Here is a 19,991-nt window from a genome sequence, read left to right as displayed (position 1 = left end):
TGTGCGTCCTGGAATTTAAGATCTTGGCTGTGTCTCTATCTGTCAGGAGATGGACCAACAATTATTCACTCTCCTTAGTGACACCTACATGGGAACCTATCACGCACGCAGTCTATACCATGTAATCCGAGTATCTCAGCCTGGAATTCCACCCCCACCTTCTCTCATTTCTCTTAGAAGCCAGTCTGCCTGGCACCTCCCCACAAAGCACTGACTAGTTTGGGGCATAGCCCTTTTCTCTGAAGAGCTATCAATTTTTGTCTCCTCTGTCATTGTCCACCACGAACTTTTAACTCTTTTTCAACATTCACGTTCTCTTGGAAGTCTTTTCAAATCAGACTTCCTCACACACACTTTCTAACCATTCTTTCTTCCTCACGTTTGCCATTTATGTATACCCAGTGGAACCTTCCACGACTCTTCAGCTGACCAAAATAGATTCTTATCAACGAGATTTCTGGCTAAATAAGGTCACACATTTTTTTCTTTTGTTGATCTTTTCTCCCCCTAAAATTTATTAATCAAGTCATATGCCTTTAAAGTAACACTAACAGGTAACTGAAGAGCACACAACACACAGTCCCCTCCTGACCCCCACAGAGACCCCAAACCCTGCTCTTACCACTCCTCAGCTCTCTCGCCCCTCTGACTCCTCTGCAGTACTCTGAGTTTCATAAGAGCAGGAGCTATGTCTGTATCATTCAGCCCTGTGTCAGAAACACCTGACACCTGAATATGTGTACAATAAATGAATGAATGAGTAACAATCTAGTTGATTTGACCTGACAACACAACTTAGAGTCCTTTGCAGAGACTTATTCAACCCAACAACCCAGGCTTGAATCAATGACTCTGTCAAGGATATTCTAGACTCTGATTGGATAAGCCTGGGTCACATGCCCAATAATCAAATTTGAATGGAACGTTATGTAAATAAGTAGGTAAGGACCCACCTGCTTCCCTCTCTCAGGGTGATTGTGCAGAGGGCATGCTTCCTACTTTCCCCAGCTTACACCAACCACTCGCTAGTCAAAAAATAGGCATGCATGGGAATCCCCAACAAGCCCTGTTCAATCCCCGGTCGAGGAACGAAGATCCTGCAAGCCACACTGCCACAGTGCAGCCAAAAAAAAAAAAAAAAAGGTATGTATGGTGAAAGAACTGCGGTGATAACAAAAGTCAAATGGAATTGATCTTTCCAGGAATTGCTGGTTCTGTTGGGGTTTGGGGGAAGGGGATGAATTGAGATCAGAGCCAGAAGAGATGGAGAGGAGATAAGAAAATATGACTGAAGTTAGAGAAAGGAATTGGTCAATGACTTCCCTACCCTCAGCAAAGGAAGCAGCCAAGAAGCAACAGGATCCTTATCTGTGTTAACTGTCCCTCGTTATCTATGGGAATGGGGTGCTTCGTGCGTTCCATCCCATTTTCCCTCTGTGCTAAGAAGTGATGCCATATGTAAGCTGTGGAAATTCTAGTTTCTAGTCTTTGGCTTAATTCAATTGACCCTGAGAGTACGTACCAAGAGGTGGTTCCCGTTTATGCGTATAATGAGCAATAACTTGACTGTAAAATCCTTTGGAGGAAATACCCTAAAAGGCCACAAGATGGAAATATTACCACACAATAAATAATACATGACCATTTAAGTGACGCATGTTCCGTGTATCTGTCCCTCCTTTAGTATGTCTTTCTCAGTGTTTGGTTTTCTTTTTGAGCCTGTCAGTCTCTGTCTGTATATTATCTTCTATGTTTGTCTTTCTTTTAGCTTTTTTCCTTTCTCTTCCCCTTCATTTATTTTTTCTTTTTCCTCATATTTCTCCCCCCAAAAAATAATTTAGAAGCATATTATGCAGAACCAGAATTATAACCTTAAGTATCAATAAAATTTTGTATTTTCTTTTTTAATGGAACTATTAGTTCCTTCTTTTAAAATTCTCAAAAAGAGAGAAAAGAAAAAAGGGGAGTTCCCTGATAGTCCAATCGTTAGGACTCCATGTTTTCACTGCTGAGGGCCTGGGTTCAGTCCCTGATCAGGGAACTAAGATCCTGCAAGCCATGTGGTATGGCCAAAAAAAAAGTTAAAATTAAAAAATTAAAAATAAAATAAAATTCTAAAAGAAGTGTTTTCTCTGGGGAAAATATCTAAATTATTTTTTAGCTTATGTTGCTTTTTTGTGGGTCAATGATTATCAATTTTAAGATTCCCTGTCATTGCTTTTAAGGGTAAAAGAGTTTCCATCTCCACCCTCCCTGTTATGCAAGGCATGATGCAGAAAATTAAGGGCTAGAGTGCAAAACTTGCATGCCAACATGCCAAAATAAATATTAAAGATGCCTAAAGAGATGACTTAAAGACATGACAGTAAACAGATAATTGATTATTAATGGACAAGCTGCAAATTTTGACTAGAAAAATGCAACACTCATGTGATTGTACTTATATACCTGTTGTGAGGATGAAACGCTACAGGACTGTGCAGGTTAGGACTTGAGGTAAGGAGGAAAGTAAAAGTTATCATCTGAATGGGCCTTTAAGGATGGATAGGATGCGTGGAAAGGATCTGTTCCTTGAAGGAAATGTCAAGTGCAAAGATAAATACACACAACAACGCAGATAAATCACAAAGACATCATGCTGAGTAAAAAAATCCAGACTGAAAAAAAAAAAAGAGTACAAACTGTATTGTGCGATTTATATGATAGTCTATCTCTAATGATAGAAGGAAAACAGATCAGCGGTGGCCTAGGGCTGCAAATGGGGTGAGGACTGACCTGAAAGGGACATCAGGGAAACTTTTGGGGTGACAGTAGTGGTGGTTACACAGGTGTACACATTTGCCAAGACTCAGAACTATACTCCTAAAATGGGTGCATTTTATCCTATGTAAACTATCCCTCAATAAAGCTGATTAAAAATGGAAAACAACGGAAAGTCCTCAGGGTGGGGAAGGGCAGGTCACGCACAGGGATCTGACTGCCATTCAGTTTGGACCACTTTTCCAGCTACTGTCTTTTGTGCCGCCACAAGCATTATACATGTCTCTAGCATCCCATTTTTACAATATGTCCATCTTCTCAACCTAAATTTTATACTAGTCAACCTGTTGTAACTAGAGATAGACAACCTAGTAGATGGGCTGTTTAAAATGACTCCTACACCTACGTAGGTAGTGTATAGCGTAAAGTTGGAGAGATTGGACTCTAGAGCCAGACTAACTGGATTTAAACCCCAGTTGCTACCTAAAAGGTTTACGGCCTTGAGTGGTCACTTAATGTGACTGTGCCTCGCTTTCCTCACCTGAGAAATAGAAATCTCTATCTGAAACTTATGAGTTTATTATGAGGATGACATTAGTTAATACGGATACAGTGCTTAGAATATTGCCTATACATAATCGACTATTTTTTAGAATATATTTTGGCTTTATTTATTTAAAAAAAAAAAGTCTCGTCCCTCATGCAAATAGTCTGAATTACTTTATTATAGCTAACTGAGCAATTCTGGTTCTCTCTATATTAAGAGACTTCCAGTCCTACACTTAGGTGTTGGCTGCTCCCTTCATCCGGCATCCTCCTGTCAAATTCTCATACGAAACAGTTGTGTTTGGGACTTACCCTTCTCTTCAGGCAACTCCCAGCTGTTACTCCAACATTATTACACTCTGGTGATTCCAACTTTCTTTTTCCTCAAGAAAGTGGTGGAAGTTTTATAATCAGTTTATTCCATGTTTTGGATGGTTACTGAGAATTAATTTATGCCTGTAACCGAAAACATGACATGCAAAATATAATATTTAGCTCCAGCTTTCTAAAAAGACCACAAAGGAAATATTTCCCCAGAAAACCCCAAGATGCCTCCTTTTCCTTTCTTTCTGAGGAGAAAGTTAAACACTGTATCCTATGAAAACTGTAATTCTTCTGATGCATCTATCATATCACACTTAAGTAAAATCTTCTAGCACATTTTAAAACAAATTCTCATATTTCCCTGTTTGTTTGCTTGCCTAATTGTTTGAATCTAGAAGATTTATTTTTCTTTTTAAATCAGAAGACAAGAACTTAGGTTACATTTATACCTCAAAGGGAGAAATTGTGTTGGCCCTTAATCCCATAGTATAATTTTAAGTATTCTGCTTTTTAATGTATAGGTTTAAATTCCAACCAATCATATACAAGCCTTAATTTTTATGGTCCTTCTGCCTATTTACTCTTTAACTAATACAGATACCACATGGACCTTATTTTTCTCATCTATCCTCAGACTGGTGAAAACCTCATTCTGGGCACCATTTGACAAACCTAGCAGTGCTGATTTAATGTCTACTCTATTAACCAAAGCCTTCAACAGACATAGTTTGAGTGGCCACTAAAAGGCCCTCTACAAATCATTAGGAATACAGAAAGTAATAAGAAAGCATCTGCTTTAGAGGAGCTTGGTCTAAAAAACTGTGGGTATAAAATTTCTAGCCACAAAGATTCCAGGGTGCTTTCTTTCCTGTATAAAACGTTTGTACTACTAATTTTTACCTTCTGCCTATCTTTATCTCCTGTCTCATTTGAGGCTTGAGTTACCAGGTCTCATTAGTAAACTCTCAGCACCAAGTGTCCTAGGGGGTCACCTTGGTATCAGGGTCTCTACCTGTTGCTGAATGTCAGCTCCACCAATGAAGTCATATTTGTATATTTTAAATCCCTATCCATACTTTCTTCTTTGCAACAGCTTCGTTGAGATATAATTCACATACCATACAGTCCACCTATTAAAGTGTACAAACCAGTGGTTTTTAGTATATTCACTGAGTTTTGTACCAATAACCACAATCAATTTTAGAACATTTCACCACGTCAAAAAGAAACCTCATACCTTTTAGCTATCACTCCCTATGGCCTCATTCCCCCCATTCTTAACCACAAATCTACTTTCTGTATCTATATAATTTGGACATTTGATATAAGTGGAATCATAAAATCCATGGTCTTTTGTGACTGGCTTCTTTCATTTATCGTGTTTTCAAGGCTCACCCATGTTGTAGCAGGTATCAGTACTTCATTTCTTTTTATGGCTGAATAGTATCCCATTGTATAACACATTTTATTTATCCATTCATCCAATTGATGGGCATTAGGTTGTTTCTACTTTTTGGTTATCATGAGTGGTACTGCTAGGAACATTGATGTACAGTTTTTGTGTGGATTATGTTTTCATTTTTCTTGGGTTTATCTTTTTCAAGATAAGAGTGGAAGTGTTGGGTTGAATGGAAACTCTATGTTTAACTTTTTGAAAAAGTACCATATTGTTTTCAAAAGTGGCTGCACCATTTTGCATCCCTACCCTCAGTGTATGGAAGATTCCAATTTCTCTACATTCTTATCAACACTTGCTTTTGATATGAAATCTAGCCTCCTTGCCTTGACTGCTCTTTGCCTTTCAGTGTTACTTCCCCTTGTTCTCTAGCACTTATATAAATTTTGAGAAGCTGGTCTCTTCACTGCCCCCATAATACTTTATGTTTTCCCATGTTGTACCCACTGTCTTTAACACCTTTCTTCCCTTTGTCCTTTGCCACTCCAAATTTCTACCATGCCTCCGAGCCTGCGTTGACCATTTCAGCCCTGTTTATTGTCCATCTCCCCTGAGTTTCTCTGTACTTAGAGCTGATACTCCATAAGTTAGGCATTAACTGTATTTTATCTTGCACTGTTGGCTCTGCCATCCGATATGTCTTATATCTTATCGCCCTAATCCATATGTAAACTCCATGAGGACTTTATTACTTCATCCCGTACTACTGCAGCCCAGTTCAGACCACACAATGGATATTCTATAAATATTTGTCTGTTGATTGATTGTAACAGTGTAAAAATCTAACCTTGTATTTACAATGGGTTTTTTAATAGAAATTTTTAAAAAATGATTTTGATTGGTTCCCTTTTCTTTCAAGGTAGGATTTGGTAGAAATTGCTAGCCTGTGCCCACAGCAGTGCAGAAGAATTATAGCCAGTGATGGTTTTTGAGTCACTTTTCTGTCCAATCTGACTAATGTGGAAGATGACCATTTAATTATGAAATGGTCTTATTCCAGTTCCCCTTCCAATTCACCACTGTTGCCTGGAGAGTTTCATCGCAGAGAAGCTGTAGACTGAGAAAAGGAGACAGGGAGCTTGTTGCCTGGAGATAAGAACCAAGGAATTGAAACCTGGATAGGAGGAAGAAAATGTATGCTAACTACTCTAGCTTTACTGCTGCATATGCTTTTTAAAGAATTATTCAAACAAGAATGATGCTTTTTAAAAATATATTTGATGAAATATTACCAACAAATACTTGTCATCAACACAACAATTTATACTGGAGGCAGGAGGGTGTAGCAGAAAAGCACATATTTAAATCACAGCTGGAGAACTTTCTAGCTTATGACTTTGGCAAGTTTCTTGACCTCTCCATGCCTCAGTTCCCCATCTATAAAATGAAGATATTAATATTTAATATCCATAGATTTGTTATAAGGACTAGATGAGATAGTGTGTGCAAAGCATTAGCACAATGTTTGGCACATAGGAAGTGTAAATAAGAGGTAGTACCCTACCCCTTCACTCTTCTCATCTTTTTTTTTTTTTTAATTTTCTTATTTTTTGGCCACACTGTGCAGCATGTGGGATCCTAGTTTCCCAACCAGGGATCACACCCAGGCCCCCTGCATTAGAAGTGCGGAGTCTTAACCACTGGACCACCAGGGAAGTCCTGTCCACTCTTCTCATCTTTTACACACATCAGAGCAAAAACAGAGTTAGCATGACATGTGGAAAGGATGTGATGAGGATAAAACATTTGCACTGACAAGCAATGCTAGATACCTGGGACCAAAGTATGGAAGGCTTTGGAAGCTAGCTGGAGAAGTGTGAAGCATATTTCATCAGAACCATGGTAGGTCCCCAGTAGGAAGTAGGAGGGGCATGGTTACAGAATGGAGAAGAGTAGATTGGTCATGTCAGAAAAGTTCCAGAGTAGCTGGGAAGAATGAGGTTCTGAGTGCTGCAAGAGAGGTCAGTATCACAGAGCAGACGGCATATGTGTTCCTCTAAGGGAAGGAGATGTATCAGGACAGGGATGTGTTAGGGTAGAGACAAAAGGATGTGCCCCACTGTATAGAGGAGATCAGGTCATCCCAAGAGCAAAGGGACAAAGGGAGGAGAGTTGGAGGCATAAGAAAGGAGCTTGTCTGTGGCACCTCCTCTCTGAGAACTGTTTTAAGGACTCAGTAAAAATGAAGGAAAACATGCAAGACTGATGATCACTGAGGCAGGCTTGGGAGAACATGGGTGGCGTGAACCCTTAGTAGGATTCATTCTCCACCTTTTTTGAGGATGACTCAGCAGCTCTGGTTGCAGAACGGAAGAACCAGGCAACAGGGAGTGAGGGATCCCCTTCCTCCACAGGCCTGGGACAAAAATTAGGGCAGCCAGTGTCTGCCAGGGCAGCACAGAGAGCACTAGAGGAGTGACCACACGTGCAGCAGGTTAGTGAGGCACCTGGGGTGCTGTGCCTGTGTGCACACGTGGCCGGCCACAGACTCTGTCCCCAGACTCATCCCGGGGCTGTTAATGAGCAAATTCAGGTGGCTCCTTTTCTTCCTCTTTCTTTCTTTCTTTTTCTTTCTTTCTTTTTCTTTCTTTCTTTCTTTCTTTTTCTTTCTTTCTTTCTTTCTTTCTTTCTTTCTTTCTTTTTCTTTCTTTTTCTTTCTTTCTTTCTTTCTTTCTTTCTTTCTTTCTTTCTTTTTCTTTCTCTTTCTTTCTTTCTTTCTTTCTTTCTTTCTTCTTTCTTTTTTCTTTCTTTCTTTTTTTATATTTATTTATTTATTTGGTTGCACCGGGTCTTAGTTGCGGCACATGGGGTCTTCATTGCAGCATCCAGGATCTTTTAGTTGCAGCATGCAGGCTCTTAGTTGTGGAATGTAGTTCCCTGACCAGGGATCGAACCCGGGCCCCGCGCATTGGGAGCAAGGAGTCTTAACCACTGGATCACCAGGGAAGTCTCTTAGGTGGCTCTTTTTCTTTAATTTTACTTACAATAAATGTTTAAACTAAAGTCAATACAGATATGTTATTAAAAAGCTGTCATCTCTGGAGTGGAGTGGAACATGAAAGGTGCCCTCCCTTCATCACACATGGATAATGTGTGACTTTTCCAGTGGCAGATTAAATGCTGGTTTCTTAGGTACCTTAAAACTTATGCTAGGGACTTCCCTGGCAGTCCAGCAGCTTGGACACTGCACTTCCACTGCAGGCGGCACAGGTTCCATCCTTGGTCAGGGAACTAAGATTCTGCATTGTACAGCCAAAAAAAAAAAAGTTATGCTAAAGGGAGAGGGACCTTTAAAGGTACTCCTGGGGCTGCCAAACCATAGAACAGAGAGGAGTTCATAGTAGAACCTGGGGATTCCTGAAGCCTCTCTGGCCAGCCCTCTCATCTTGCAGGTGAGGAAACACACTCAGAGCCAGAAAACGAGCAAGCCCCATGAGTCGCGAGGTACAGTGGAAGGGAGCGCCCCTACTCTCACAGTTTGAACTGTGTGTGTTTCACTCTCTCTTGGTGCCTCAGTAACCCTCTGGCCCTGGCAGGTCCCACATGAAAGATAAGCTGCCAAGTGCCCACTGCTTCCTCTTAACCCAAGTCAAGGGCATACGGGAAGCAGAGGTGGGAGCCTAAGGAAGCTTCAGTGGAGCAGAGCCGCTTCAAGGGCAGGCTTGGCCCCGCTTGCTAGCTGTGTAACCCCGGGCTAGACACTTCTGTTTTCTGTGCCTCGGTTTCTCTGTCAATAAAATGGGGGTAATAGTACTATTTGTTGCAAAGATTAGATAAGGAATATAAAGTATCTAGCATTGTGCCTCAACAGTAATAAAATGCCTAGTAAGGTTTAGTAATTATTATCGTTACTTTTTTCATACAAGGGCTTTGTGACCCATAAAACCCTGTAAAAAGTAAAGGATTGGCCATGATTATTACAACAATGATAGCCAAGACTCCACTCACAGCCTTGTTTCTTTCTTCCTTCCACCCCTCTCTCTGTGGTCTCTGGCAGCAAGACACTTCCACAGAAGCAGTAGCATAGGGAAAGGTGGTGCAGAGCATAAGAGTACTTACTTTTTCTAAAGCCCATCTCAGAAGACACCAGGGATGGCTCTGGCTTACAAACCCTGCCCCTCCTGGGAACTACCAGGGGATGGTGCGCCTGCAAAAGCCTTGCTTTGGCCAGTGGCCACAGTGAGATGTATACCTTTTCCTTTCCTGACTTCAAGGAAGTGTTTCCTACTCCAGTTATAATCTGAGTATCAAAGTTCATCGGTCACCAGGGCTGCCACTGACACATGTAAGTACCTTAGTGTGAACTGCAAAAAGGCCCCTCTTCCTCAAGTCATGTTCCTTCCACTTTGAACAAGATAGTTTACTGTCTTTGTGCAGTGCTCAACCTATATAACCATACATGGCAGCCCTGCGGCTTGTATTCAGAAAATTCATCTCTGTTCTTTAGGTCCTGAAGCACTTACGGCACCTAAACTTTACCAACAATATGGGGGAGCAGGTAACTTTTGATGAATGTGGAGACCTGGCAGGGAACTATTCCATCATCAATTGGCACCTCTCCCCAGAGGATGGCTCCATTGTGTTTAAGGAAGTTGGATATTACAATGTCTACGCCAAGAAAGGAGAAAGGCTCTTCATCAATGAGGAGAAAATCCTGTGGAGCGGATTCTCAAGGGAGGTACGTGTTGCCCATCAGGATACCAGATGCCTCCATCATGGGCAGAAACTGTGCTGGGCTTTAGGAGGGCCGCGTACTTCACCACTGGACTTCCAGAATCATGAGTCCATGTCCCTCGACTCACTGCATTGCCGGGGGCCCCTGTGAGATCCATGAGCGTTTAGTGTACAGAAGAGAGTCTTCAGAACCTGAGCCCCATACTTACTATCCTGAAGTTTTATTCTTTACAAATCTGACTCTTTGGCTACTAATAGTTTCCTGGGCTAAAATGTTCCCCAACCAGAGCAAAAGACTTAAGCAAACATAAACATCACTCAAGGCAGGGCATGGACAGTTCACACAGAGGTAGTTCCCTGTCATCCAAATAGCTCAGGACTGACCTACAAATCAAAAGGACAATTTATTCTCCTACTACGGGAGACCTGTAACAAATAGAAGGATGCTTGTGACCATGATCAGGACCCCTTTCCATGAGTATCACTCATCCAGAAGCCTGATTAATAACATTACCCAATGAATATGCAGTTACCCAATGAATATGATTAATAACATTACCCAATGAATATGCAATTACCCAATGAATATGATTAATAACGTTACCCAATGAATATGATTAATAATGTTACCCAATGAATATGCAGTTAAGGAAAAGACACATGGTTTGCTGAAATAATAGGCATGCGGTGATGGCTGTATCCTAGAATACAGTAGGCTGCTGAGGACCCAGATCCTCTGTAGGAACAGACCCCGGACTGGGATCCTCTTTAACTCTCCCAGGAAGCCTGAATGAGACCCACTACATTTCTCTTTGCATTTGCCTTTCTATTATCACCTTTGAGTATCTTGGACCACTTTTTATAAATGACCAAAAATTCAACTTCATCTTTTTACCAGATGCTTCTTAGGTTGATGGGTTGCTGATGAGATACAACAATTTCACTGTTCCCAATATAAAGATGTTAGTTACTCATGAGAAGGTCTCCTATACGTAGCAAATCTCATCCACAGCGTGCAAGTCTTTTTCAGCTTCTACCTTAGAGGGTGGATTCTCAATTATAAACATGTCTTAACCTTTTCCAGACAGAGCTTTTGGGGTTCCAGAGGTTATATTCTTCTGTCCACTAATTATACTCTTGCCTAAATTATCACGTTTCGATTGATTGAAGTCTAAATTGATCAGCTATATTATCACCTGTTCCCTGCTGTTGACTCATCCAGGTTTTATTTTACCTCCATTGATGCACGTAGTTGATTGTCTCTAATTGGTGTCGATCGAACCATTGTTATTTTGTTATTTTGAGGTTTTTGCTACTCACAGCCTAACAGAAGCCAAGAGGGAAAGCTACTAAACTCATATCATGAGGCTGATATAATCTTAACACCAAAAACAGACAATAACAGTAAAAAAGAAAAAAGACAATTATAGGCCAATTTATAAACACAGTTGTGCTCACATGCTAAATAAAATATCAACAAACGGACCAGCAATGTATAAAATATATAATACATTGTGATCCAGTAGAGTTCGCAGTGAATTTACAGGAACATAATGATTGCCAAGCATTACAATGTTCATAGATGTAGTTTATCCTTTCCTTTCCCTTGAACCAGGATCCTGAGAGTCTCAGCAATCATCAGATCTGATACTGCCATTTCTAGTCTTCTTCATTAGAAAATAATGCCAATCATCTCCTGTCCTTGTCAAGCCAGTAATTTCTTTTTTACTGGAAGCAATGATAATTATTTTATTGCTTTCCATGTGTTTAACTTTGTAAGATGTCTCCAGTTCAAGCACGTCATGGGGACAGAGATAATCTTATTAAAGAGATATTTTGGAAATAGTATGAGTCCTATCATGCAGTATTCAAGGCTTTGTAACTGGGGCTACAAAAATGAGGAGGACTTGCTCCCAACTTTCAGGAAATATATGCTGTTGCAAAACATACTTCTTATGACATATTTATAAATTTCTAGAGTAAGTACTCAGTTACCTGGCATGATCAGAGAATGAGATAGAAGCAGGACTTCTGAAATGGTGAAGCAATGGTAAATTGGGCAAAACTGTCAAAAACAACCATTTAAATTGGGAGGTTGGGATTGCCATATCCACATTACTAACAAGAAAAAAAATCAGATTGTTCACTTTAAATATATGCAGTTTATTGTATGTCAATTATATTTCAATAAAAGTTCTTTAAAAAAAAAAAACCAACCATTTCAGAACCTAGAAATCAACCAATAGCATACATCAAAAAGTGAAGACTTTTTTTAAGAAAAACTAATAAAACAGGTAAGAATAGTGGCACTCTGTGGCATTTTAGCCTGGAGCTGCTCTCCAATTATTTCTAATGTGGATGATCATGTCATCTTCAGTTTTATTAAAAATAACAATTTTATTTAGCCCTTTCCAATATGTTTGCCCTCATTTTTCTTGTCTTATTCCACTATCTAGGAACTCCAGTGCAAGGTAAAATAATAGTGGTGATATTGAGAACCCCTGTTTTAAAGTAAAGGGCTTTGGGCTTCCTAGGTGGCACAGTGGTTAAGAATCCGCCTGACAATGCAGAGGTCACGGGTTCGATCCCAGCTCCAGGAAGATCCCACATGCCACGGAGCAACTAAGCCCGTGTGCCAAAAAAAAAAAAAAAAAAGATAAAGTAAAGGGCTTTTAATATTGTGTCATATAGAATGATGTTTAAGAATTTTGCAGGGGGGGGGTTTCAGGGTAAAGATATTTCTTCCTACTCTCTTTCATTAAGTTTTTGTCACTAGTTTGTGTTAAATTTCATCAAATACTTTTTTTCATCCATTGATGATCATATTTTTCTGTGTTAATTTATTATTTCAGTGAATGACACAGCTTTTCTAATATTAAACTTGTTTGCATTCCTGCCATAAACTCAACATGATCATGGTGTATTTTTTCATGTACTTTGAGTTTGTCTATTCATTGTTTTAGTATTTTTCATTTATTTTCAAGTAGTAGAAAGTAGTTGTATTCTTTCCAGGTCCTTTCAGACTCCTTACACTTTGCATGTATCTCAAGGACTTTTGTACATTTTTACTTCCAATAACCAGAACTTGATCATCTTTTTCAGAAGACTGTCTGCAGGATAATGGAACCCATTCTGCCCACAGACTCAGAGAGGCAAAGAAGAACCTCAGAAGAGCCTAGGAATTTACATTTCCTTAACCTATGAGTGGTGTGGAAGTGTGAAAGCCCTAGCCCTTTTCTTCAGGTCAGGACAGCTCTGGGGCATAAGTTACAGTCCAGAGCTCCCCTGGTGGGTCAGGCAGAAGTCTGAGGGACTTGGGTCAGGATCACAGCCTCGCTTGTTCTCCTCCTTTCTGTGTCTTACTTCTTCCAATCTCTTCCTGGTTCCCTTGGGAGAATTTTCTTTATAAAACACTTGGACACAAATCCTCAACTCAGCTCTGCTTCTGAAAACAACTTAAGTGAGACAGGCCTACACTTTTTTTTTTCTTTTACATACTGTCCTTATCTTGTTTTGGAATCAGGGTTATTATACTGGCTTTACAAGTATGAGTTGGAGGGTATTCCTTTTTAAAAAAAAATATTTTCCTGATCTCAGATAGAGTTTGTACAAGGTTAGTTTGCTCTGTTTCTTGAGAGTTTAGTATTACTTGCCTGTGGTGAGCACAGGATGGTCATCTCAGGTACGACTATGTGGTGGGGAGGAAGTAAGTGGAAAGGGGAGTGTATAGTTAGATACAGGTTATTGTCCCGGTCCTAGTTTGTGTTTTGGGTGGTAGTCATTAAAAAATGACTAACCAAAGTGGTTCAAACATGAACAAGTAATGATGGAAAGAAACCAGGATTATGATTAATCAAATTCTGTGCACCTGAAGTCCACTAAGGACATAAATAAATAAAATAAAATCTATGTTATCTGAAGCTAATGTAGCTACTGAAGCTTTCTTTTGGTTACTAATATATTTTTCTGACCCATTTACTTTCAATTCTTCCATGCTTTTCCTGCCTGCCTCACTGAGTTGTGCAAGGATCTCAGAAATCACCCTGTAAAGTCTGAAAGAAAATTGCAGGAATTGCAATTCACCACAAAGTTCAAAGTCTCATGTTCAAACAAATTTCCCATCTCTCCCCTCGTGACTCTCCTTCTGAATGTAGGTCCATGTCCCTGTATTTTTCAGTTTGTCTCAAACTTTTACATCTATGGAAAGTAAACAGATGTCTCATTCTGGGACTTGGAGAGGACGGAAGGGAAGACTGTTCAAGGAGGATTTTGTCACTGCCCATAGGCATCCCTCCCTTTCATAGATAACAGGAACAAAGACCTCTGGACCTTCCTGTGCCTGGATTGGGCCTGAGTCTGCCGCACTGGTCCTGGTGCCCAGCTCCTCCCTCTTACACGTGTCAGCAGAGGCAAACGATAAACCTGCGGCTGCAGCTTCTCACTGTTGTGATCTCCATCCTCCAGGTGCCTTTCTCCAACTGCAGCCGAGACTGCCTGGCAGGGACCAGGAAAGGAATCATTGAGGGGGAGCCCACCTGCTGCTTTGAGTGTGTGGAGTGTCCCGATGGGGAGTACAGCGATGAGACAGGTAAAGGAGCAGCCCCTCGTGGACACCATGCAGAGCTCCATTCACTTCGGGGCCCTGGGGTCAGCGAAGTCCCTGGAAGGGCCAGGCTGAGATGGTGCCTAGCGCAGTTTCTCATTTAACAAGGTGTGCCAGAGCGTCACTCTGGGCTGGGCACTGAGGGGGATAGAAGAGGAATGTTAGTCTCTGTAGAACCGTTGAAGCTTACAAACACACCCGTTACACACCTTTCTCTTACTTCGATACTGCTCTCCAATATTGTTCTCTTTTTCTTATAGCTCAATGCTCCTGAATAGACAAAGCTCTGTCTGTTCCAGGCTCCAGAGTTAATAGGCCATGACGGATTGCCTGCTGAGAGCCTGGCACTGTACTTACTGTCTTACTTATGTTTTTCCTGTGCCTCAGTTTCTTCACCTATAAAGTGGAAATAATAATAAACCAATCTTATAGGGTTTGGGGGATTGAGTTAATATTGGTAAAGAACATGGTAAATCATAGATAAATCTTTGTTAAATAAAAACCTTGATTGGCATATTGGAAGCACTCTATAAATATTAACTTTGTTTCATCATTGTTATTAACTCATTTTATCCTCACCACAATAATGGGGTTATTATTGCCTCCGTTTCACAAGTGAGGAAACTGAGGCTCAGAGTGGTTAAGGAGCCCGATCAGAGTCACACAGCTAATAAACGGCAGGGCCAGGATTCCCACCCAGACCTCTGACTGCAAAGCCCATGCTCCTTTCACTCCCCAACACCGCACACTGTGTGAGACACAGCAGAGACTTAATAAATATGTGTTGGTCAAATGAGTCTGCAGCCTCCCCCACTAGATGTGGCATGAGGAAGGCACAAGTTACATGTGTGGAACACTTTGCCTTGATCTAAGAGGAAGTCTGCTCTAGCATGTCTACAAAGCCCATGCTTAGGTCCAAAATGAGTCAGACTGAGCGTGAAGCACTGTGAAATTTGGTGGACGGTGCCAGACCCCTAGTGTTTGGGACAACCACCTGTCCAGCAAGACTCATCATTCTCTGCTACAAACCATCAGCAAATGGTGTTAAAGTAAACAAGTAACCCCCTTATGTACAAAGGAAAAAAAATAATTGAACCATCAAAGATGCATGAAATTAACCAAGTATATTATTAAACTTAAGTCAGGGTTCAATACATTATTTGATAATGTAAAAATCACAGTTATTTCATTCATAAAGAAAATTTAAAGTGCCCTCGCCACCACACTCACACTCACACTCACAAATTTCAGTCTACGCCACACAGTACTAACCCTTCACTGGGACACTTTACAGATGCAAGCGCCTGTGACAAGTGCCCTGATGACTTCTGGTCCAACGAGAACCACACTTCCTGCATTGCCAAGGAGATTGAGTTTCTGTCCTGGACGGAGCCCTTTGGGATCGCCCTCACCCTCTTTGCTGTGCTGGGCATTTTCCTCACAGCCTTCGTGCTGGGCGTCTTCATCAAGTTCCGCAACACGCCCATCGTCAAGGCCACCAACCGAGAGCTCTCCTACCTCCTCCTCTTCTCCCTGCTCTGCTGCTTCTCCAGCTCCCTGTTCTTCATTGGGGAGCCCCAGGACTGGACCTGTCGCCTGCGCCAGCCGGCCTTTGGCATCAGCTTCGTGCTCTGCATCTCGTGCATCCTGGTGAAAACCAACCGCGTCCTGCTGGTGTTTGAGGCCAAGATTCCCACCAGCTTCCACCGCAAGTGGTGGGGGCTCAACCTGCAGTTCCTGCTGGTCTTCCTCTGCACCTTCATGCAGATTGTCATCTGTGCCATCTGGCTCAACACCGCGCCACCCTCGAGCTACCGCAACCACGAGCTGGAGGACGAGATCATCTTCATCACCTGCCACGAGGGCTCGCTCATGGCCCTGGGCTTCCTGATCGGCTACACCTGCCTGCTGGCTGCCATCTGCTTCTTCTTCGCCTTTAAGTCCCGCAAGCTGCCGGAGAACTTCAACGAGGCCAAGTTCATCACCTTCAGCATGCTCATCTTCTTCATCGTCTGGATCTCGTTCATCCCTGCCTACGCCAGCACCTACGGCAAGTTTGTCTCCGCCGTGGAGGTGATCGCCATCCTGGCAGCCAGCTTTGGCTTGCTGGCCTGCATCTTCTTCAACAAGGTCTACATCATCCTCTTCAAGCCGTCCCGCAACACCATCGAGGAGGTGCGCTGCAGCACCGCGGCGCACGCGTTCAAGGTGGCGGCCCGAGCCACGCTGCGCCGCAGCAATGTCTCGCGCCAGCGGTCCAGCAGTCTCGGGGGCTCCACAGGATCCACCCCGTCCTCCTCCATCAGCAGCAAGAGCAACAGCGAGGACCCCTTCCCGCAGCCCGAGAGGCAGAAGCAGCAGCAGCAGCCGCTGGCGCCCACCCAGCACGCCCCGCAGCCGCGGCCGCCCCCGACCCCGCAGCCGCCGCCGCCGCCCTCGCAGCAGCCGCCCCGATGCAAGCAGAAGGTCATCTTCGGCAGCGGCACAGTCACCTTCTCGCTGAGCTTTGACGAGCCTCAGAAGAGTGCCATGGCTCCCAGGAATGCCACCCACCAGACCTCCCTGGAGGCCCAGAAGAACAAGGACGCCCTGACCAGGCACCAGGCGTTACTCCCGCGGCAGCGCCGGGAGACGGCCTCGGAACTGACCGCCCAGGACACAGGCCTGCAGGGGCCTGGGGGAGGGGACCACCGGCCGGAGATGGAGGACCCCGAAGAGATGTCCCCAGCACTCGTTGTGTCTAATTCACGGAGCTTCGTCATCAGCGGTGGAGGCAGCACTGTCACAGAAAACATGCTGCATTCCTAAAAGGGAAGGAGAAGTCCGGCCCAAGGAAGGGTCCAGAGAGTTTTCGTGGTATCACGTGCTCCGACGGCGATGAGGAATCGTCCCACGCTCCTTTCCTCCGGGAAGGAGGAATAAGACACACCAAACGCCTGGAACGTGGTTGCACTGCTGTAAAGGACAGTGAATTGACTGATGTTCCCTTTAAAATTAAAAAGAGGAGAGCAGTGTGCTTCTGTGGTTGGATTGGTCAGAGCACTGAGATCCCCGCAGTCAGGTTCGCTGTGCCTGTCCCTGCCTCTGTTCTCCTCCTCTTTTCTGTCCCATCAACAGCCCAGAGATGAAACCAAGGCTTTAAGCGACCCACCTACTCCCAACCCTGCCCCGTTTTTGGTTTTTTTTTTTTTTTCGTTTGGTTTTTGTTTTTAATATTGAAATGTCTGCCCTGAACTTTGCAGACAGCCTGGTCCAGGGACAAAAGTGTGCAGAGTGACAAGACACCAAATTGGCCACTGCTAGAGCTGAGTCACCAGCGCCGACCAACACCTTGATGATGGAAAGAACGTGAAATGTCCAAAACTGTAAGGCAAATGTGTTCCCTCCTATTTATAAAAACCATAAAATATCTGGTCTCCTACTTGTTGCTGCTATCATGTGACATCGAGAAGGTTAGCATCCCTGCTGTACCAGTACATCTGGTTTGGTCCAGAATGGGATAGTGATACCATGTTTAGATTCCAGGATCACAAGATCACCTCAGATTGTTGGGAAGGGACTGCGTGAATCCAGTGAGCTGTATCTGTAATCAATATTGCCATATGTAGCTTTATCCTCGAGAAAATGCTTCTGTTGTAATAGTCCATGGACAATATAAACTGGAAAAGAAATGTCCCTGTCTGGTTTATATACGGCAGTATTACTGAGTTCCGTTTTCTTTGCCCACCCCACTACCTGCACCCCCAGGAGCTAAGCCCTACGTGAGCCCTTTCAGGGCCCCAGGGATCCAGAAGCTCCCTGCATCCCTGCCCCACAGGCTTCCTGAAGCCAGATGCATGCCCTCCCCTGTGAAGAATAAGCTCCCAGTCACTGGCCTCTTACAGTTGCTGGGGTGAGAAACTGTGGTTCCAAGAGAGCTCTCACGGGGTATCACCCTGGCACTCCACCCCCAAAATGCTGTATCTACATTCCCTCCAGCAGTGGGAGTCTGTCCATGGGTAGTTACAGGATTGAATGTTGAACAGCATACTGACAGTCAGGCTCCAGAGCTAGAGAGACCTGGGTTCAAGTGCTGGCTTGGTCGCTAACAAGTTGGGTGACCATAGGCAGGGAATCTTGACCTCACTCAGCCCCAGCTTCTTTGTGTCTAAAATCGGGGTAATAATCATTCTTTTCCCTCAGAGCTCTAACGTGGATTAAATGAGATAAATGTATGTAAAGTACTTTAGCGTGGTGCCTAGCCATAGTAAGCACTCAATAAATATTAGTTAATATTATTCCTGATATTGTAATTTTTTCACGCGTTTAAAATACAAAACACATTTATTTACCATTCAGATTTTAACAAGCCCACTGATCACAGTAACTTTCTCCATAATAAGCCCAAGAACTCTAGGGCCCAGTTCAAGGAGTCCCAGGCAACAGTGCTCATGGTGAAGCCAGAAGGTCACTCCCCCAAGGGCCCCCCACGCGCTCCACCTCTGCGGTGCCAGAATCGAGATCTCTAGCACCAAGGCAAAACCATCCCAGTCTGGCAGTCGTTTCTCAGATCACTCTAAATGCTGCTCCTAAGCCAAGGTCAAATAGAGAGATCAAGTCTGTATGCGGCTACAAAGTGTACAGGTCCTGATGACTTCTTCCTCTGACCATTTTTCTCCGAAGGACCACCTTTCCACGATTTTTAAAGTGCCTCGTGGAAACGATGGTTGTCAATCTGGATGAAAAGGCATTAGCGGGCACCCTGTGGGAGCCCGGCTGTGAGACACAGAGAAGGTCTCACCCAGGAAGATGTGGCGAGACACCTGCCCCTTCCACCCAGGCCCAGCCTGCCGCTCCCACCTTGGTCACGCCTCCAAGCGAGGCCCAGAGCTGAGTGAAGATTTATATTTAACATGTTACTTGGACTTTTTAAAAAGCGGCTGAAAATCTGATGCCTGGGTTTTTATTTTATTGGTCAAAACAACTGTGTGGAAACAGCTACTTTGCTATGCAAGATGCCACACGCTCAAGCTCACGCTTTCCAAGTTTGAATTTAACACGCAGCTCACACTCGTGGCTGAGCTGGAAGGAGAGCCTCATCGTTGGGGAAAACACATCATTTACATTGAGCCTCACTTCACCAAGTGCTTGCAGATAAAGTCATCTCTTCCCCTGTACTTGTCAGAAAGGGAGCCTCCTTTCTGTCCTCAGTCATACGTAGCAGACACAACTCTCAGCATGTAATTAGGAATGGCAAATAGGAATCTTCATTATTTTTCTGTAACAACCTCATTTCTTTCTCCAATTCCCATTCAGCCTAATGACAGAAACTGCATCTTAGTCAAACTGGGGTTTTCTCAGTAACTTCAGAGTTTGCTGAATCAATTTAGATTTCTGGGGGTCAGCTCACAGGTTTCTTCCTTCCCGCTTACAGGAAGCTTTTTGTAGTGGAAGGAGGTGGGGTTCCCCAAACATCTGCAGCTCCAGTTGACACCTATGAGAACATTCTCATCTGCCCGTCAGTAATTGTTATGCCTCCCTGCTGCCATCCTCTGAGGCCTCGCATCCCCACGTATCCTGAGTCATGGGATCCACGGTGGTTTTCACGGCTGCATCACTTTGTCCCAACCACGAGGCCCCTCCCAGGCC

General features: G+C 43.3%; 1 protein-coding gene across 2 annotated transcripts in view; it reads left to right on the top strand.

Annotated features, from left to right (window-relative positions):
• CASR (calcium sensing receptor) overlaps positions 1-18,640 on the top strand; it is an 81,514-nt gene extending 62,874 nt beyond the window's left edge. The window contains exons 6-8 of one of the 2 annotated variants that reach the window (XM_057697072.1): positions 9,534-9,764; positions 14,225-14,348; positions 15,658-18,640. In XM_057697072.1, coding sequence (XP_057553055.1) covers positions 9,534-9,764; positions 14,225-14,348; positions 15,658-17,171 — 1,869 coding nt within the window. In that variant the 3' untranslated portion in view covers positions 17,172-18,640. Of the gene's footprint in view, positions 1-9,533; positions 9,765-14,194; positions 14,349-15,657 lie in introns of both variants that reach the window. The other variant, XM_057697073.1, reaches the window with a different exon arrangement.
• The last annotated feature ends 1,351 nt before the right edge of the window (positions 18,641-19,991 follow it).

This window comes from Hippopotamus amphibius, chromosome 10 (genome assembly GCF_030028045.1).
Source record: "Hippopotamus amphibius kiboko isolate mHipAmp2 chromosome 10, mHipAmp2.hap2, whole genome shotgun sequence".
Lineage (NCBI taxonomy): Eukaryota > Metazoa > Chordata > Mammalia > Artiodactyla > Hippopotamidae > Hippopotamus > Hippopotamus amphibius.
The sequence above is the reverse complement of the archived record's forward strand: the minus strand, read 5'-3'. Positions and strand labels throughout refer to the sequence as shown.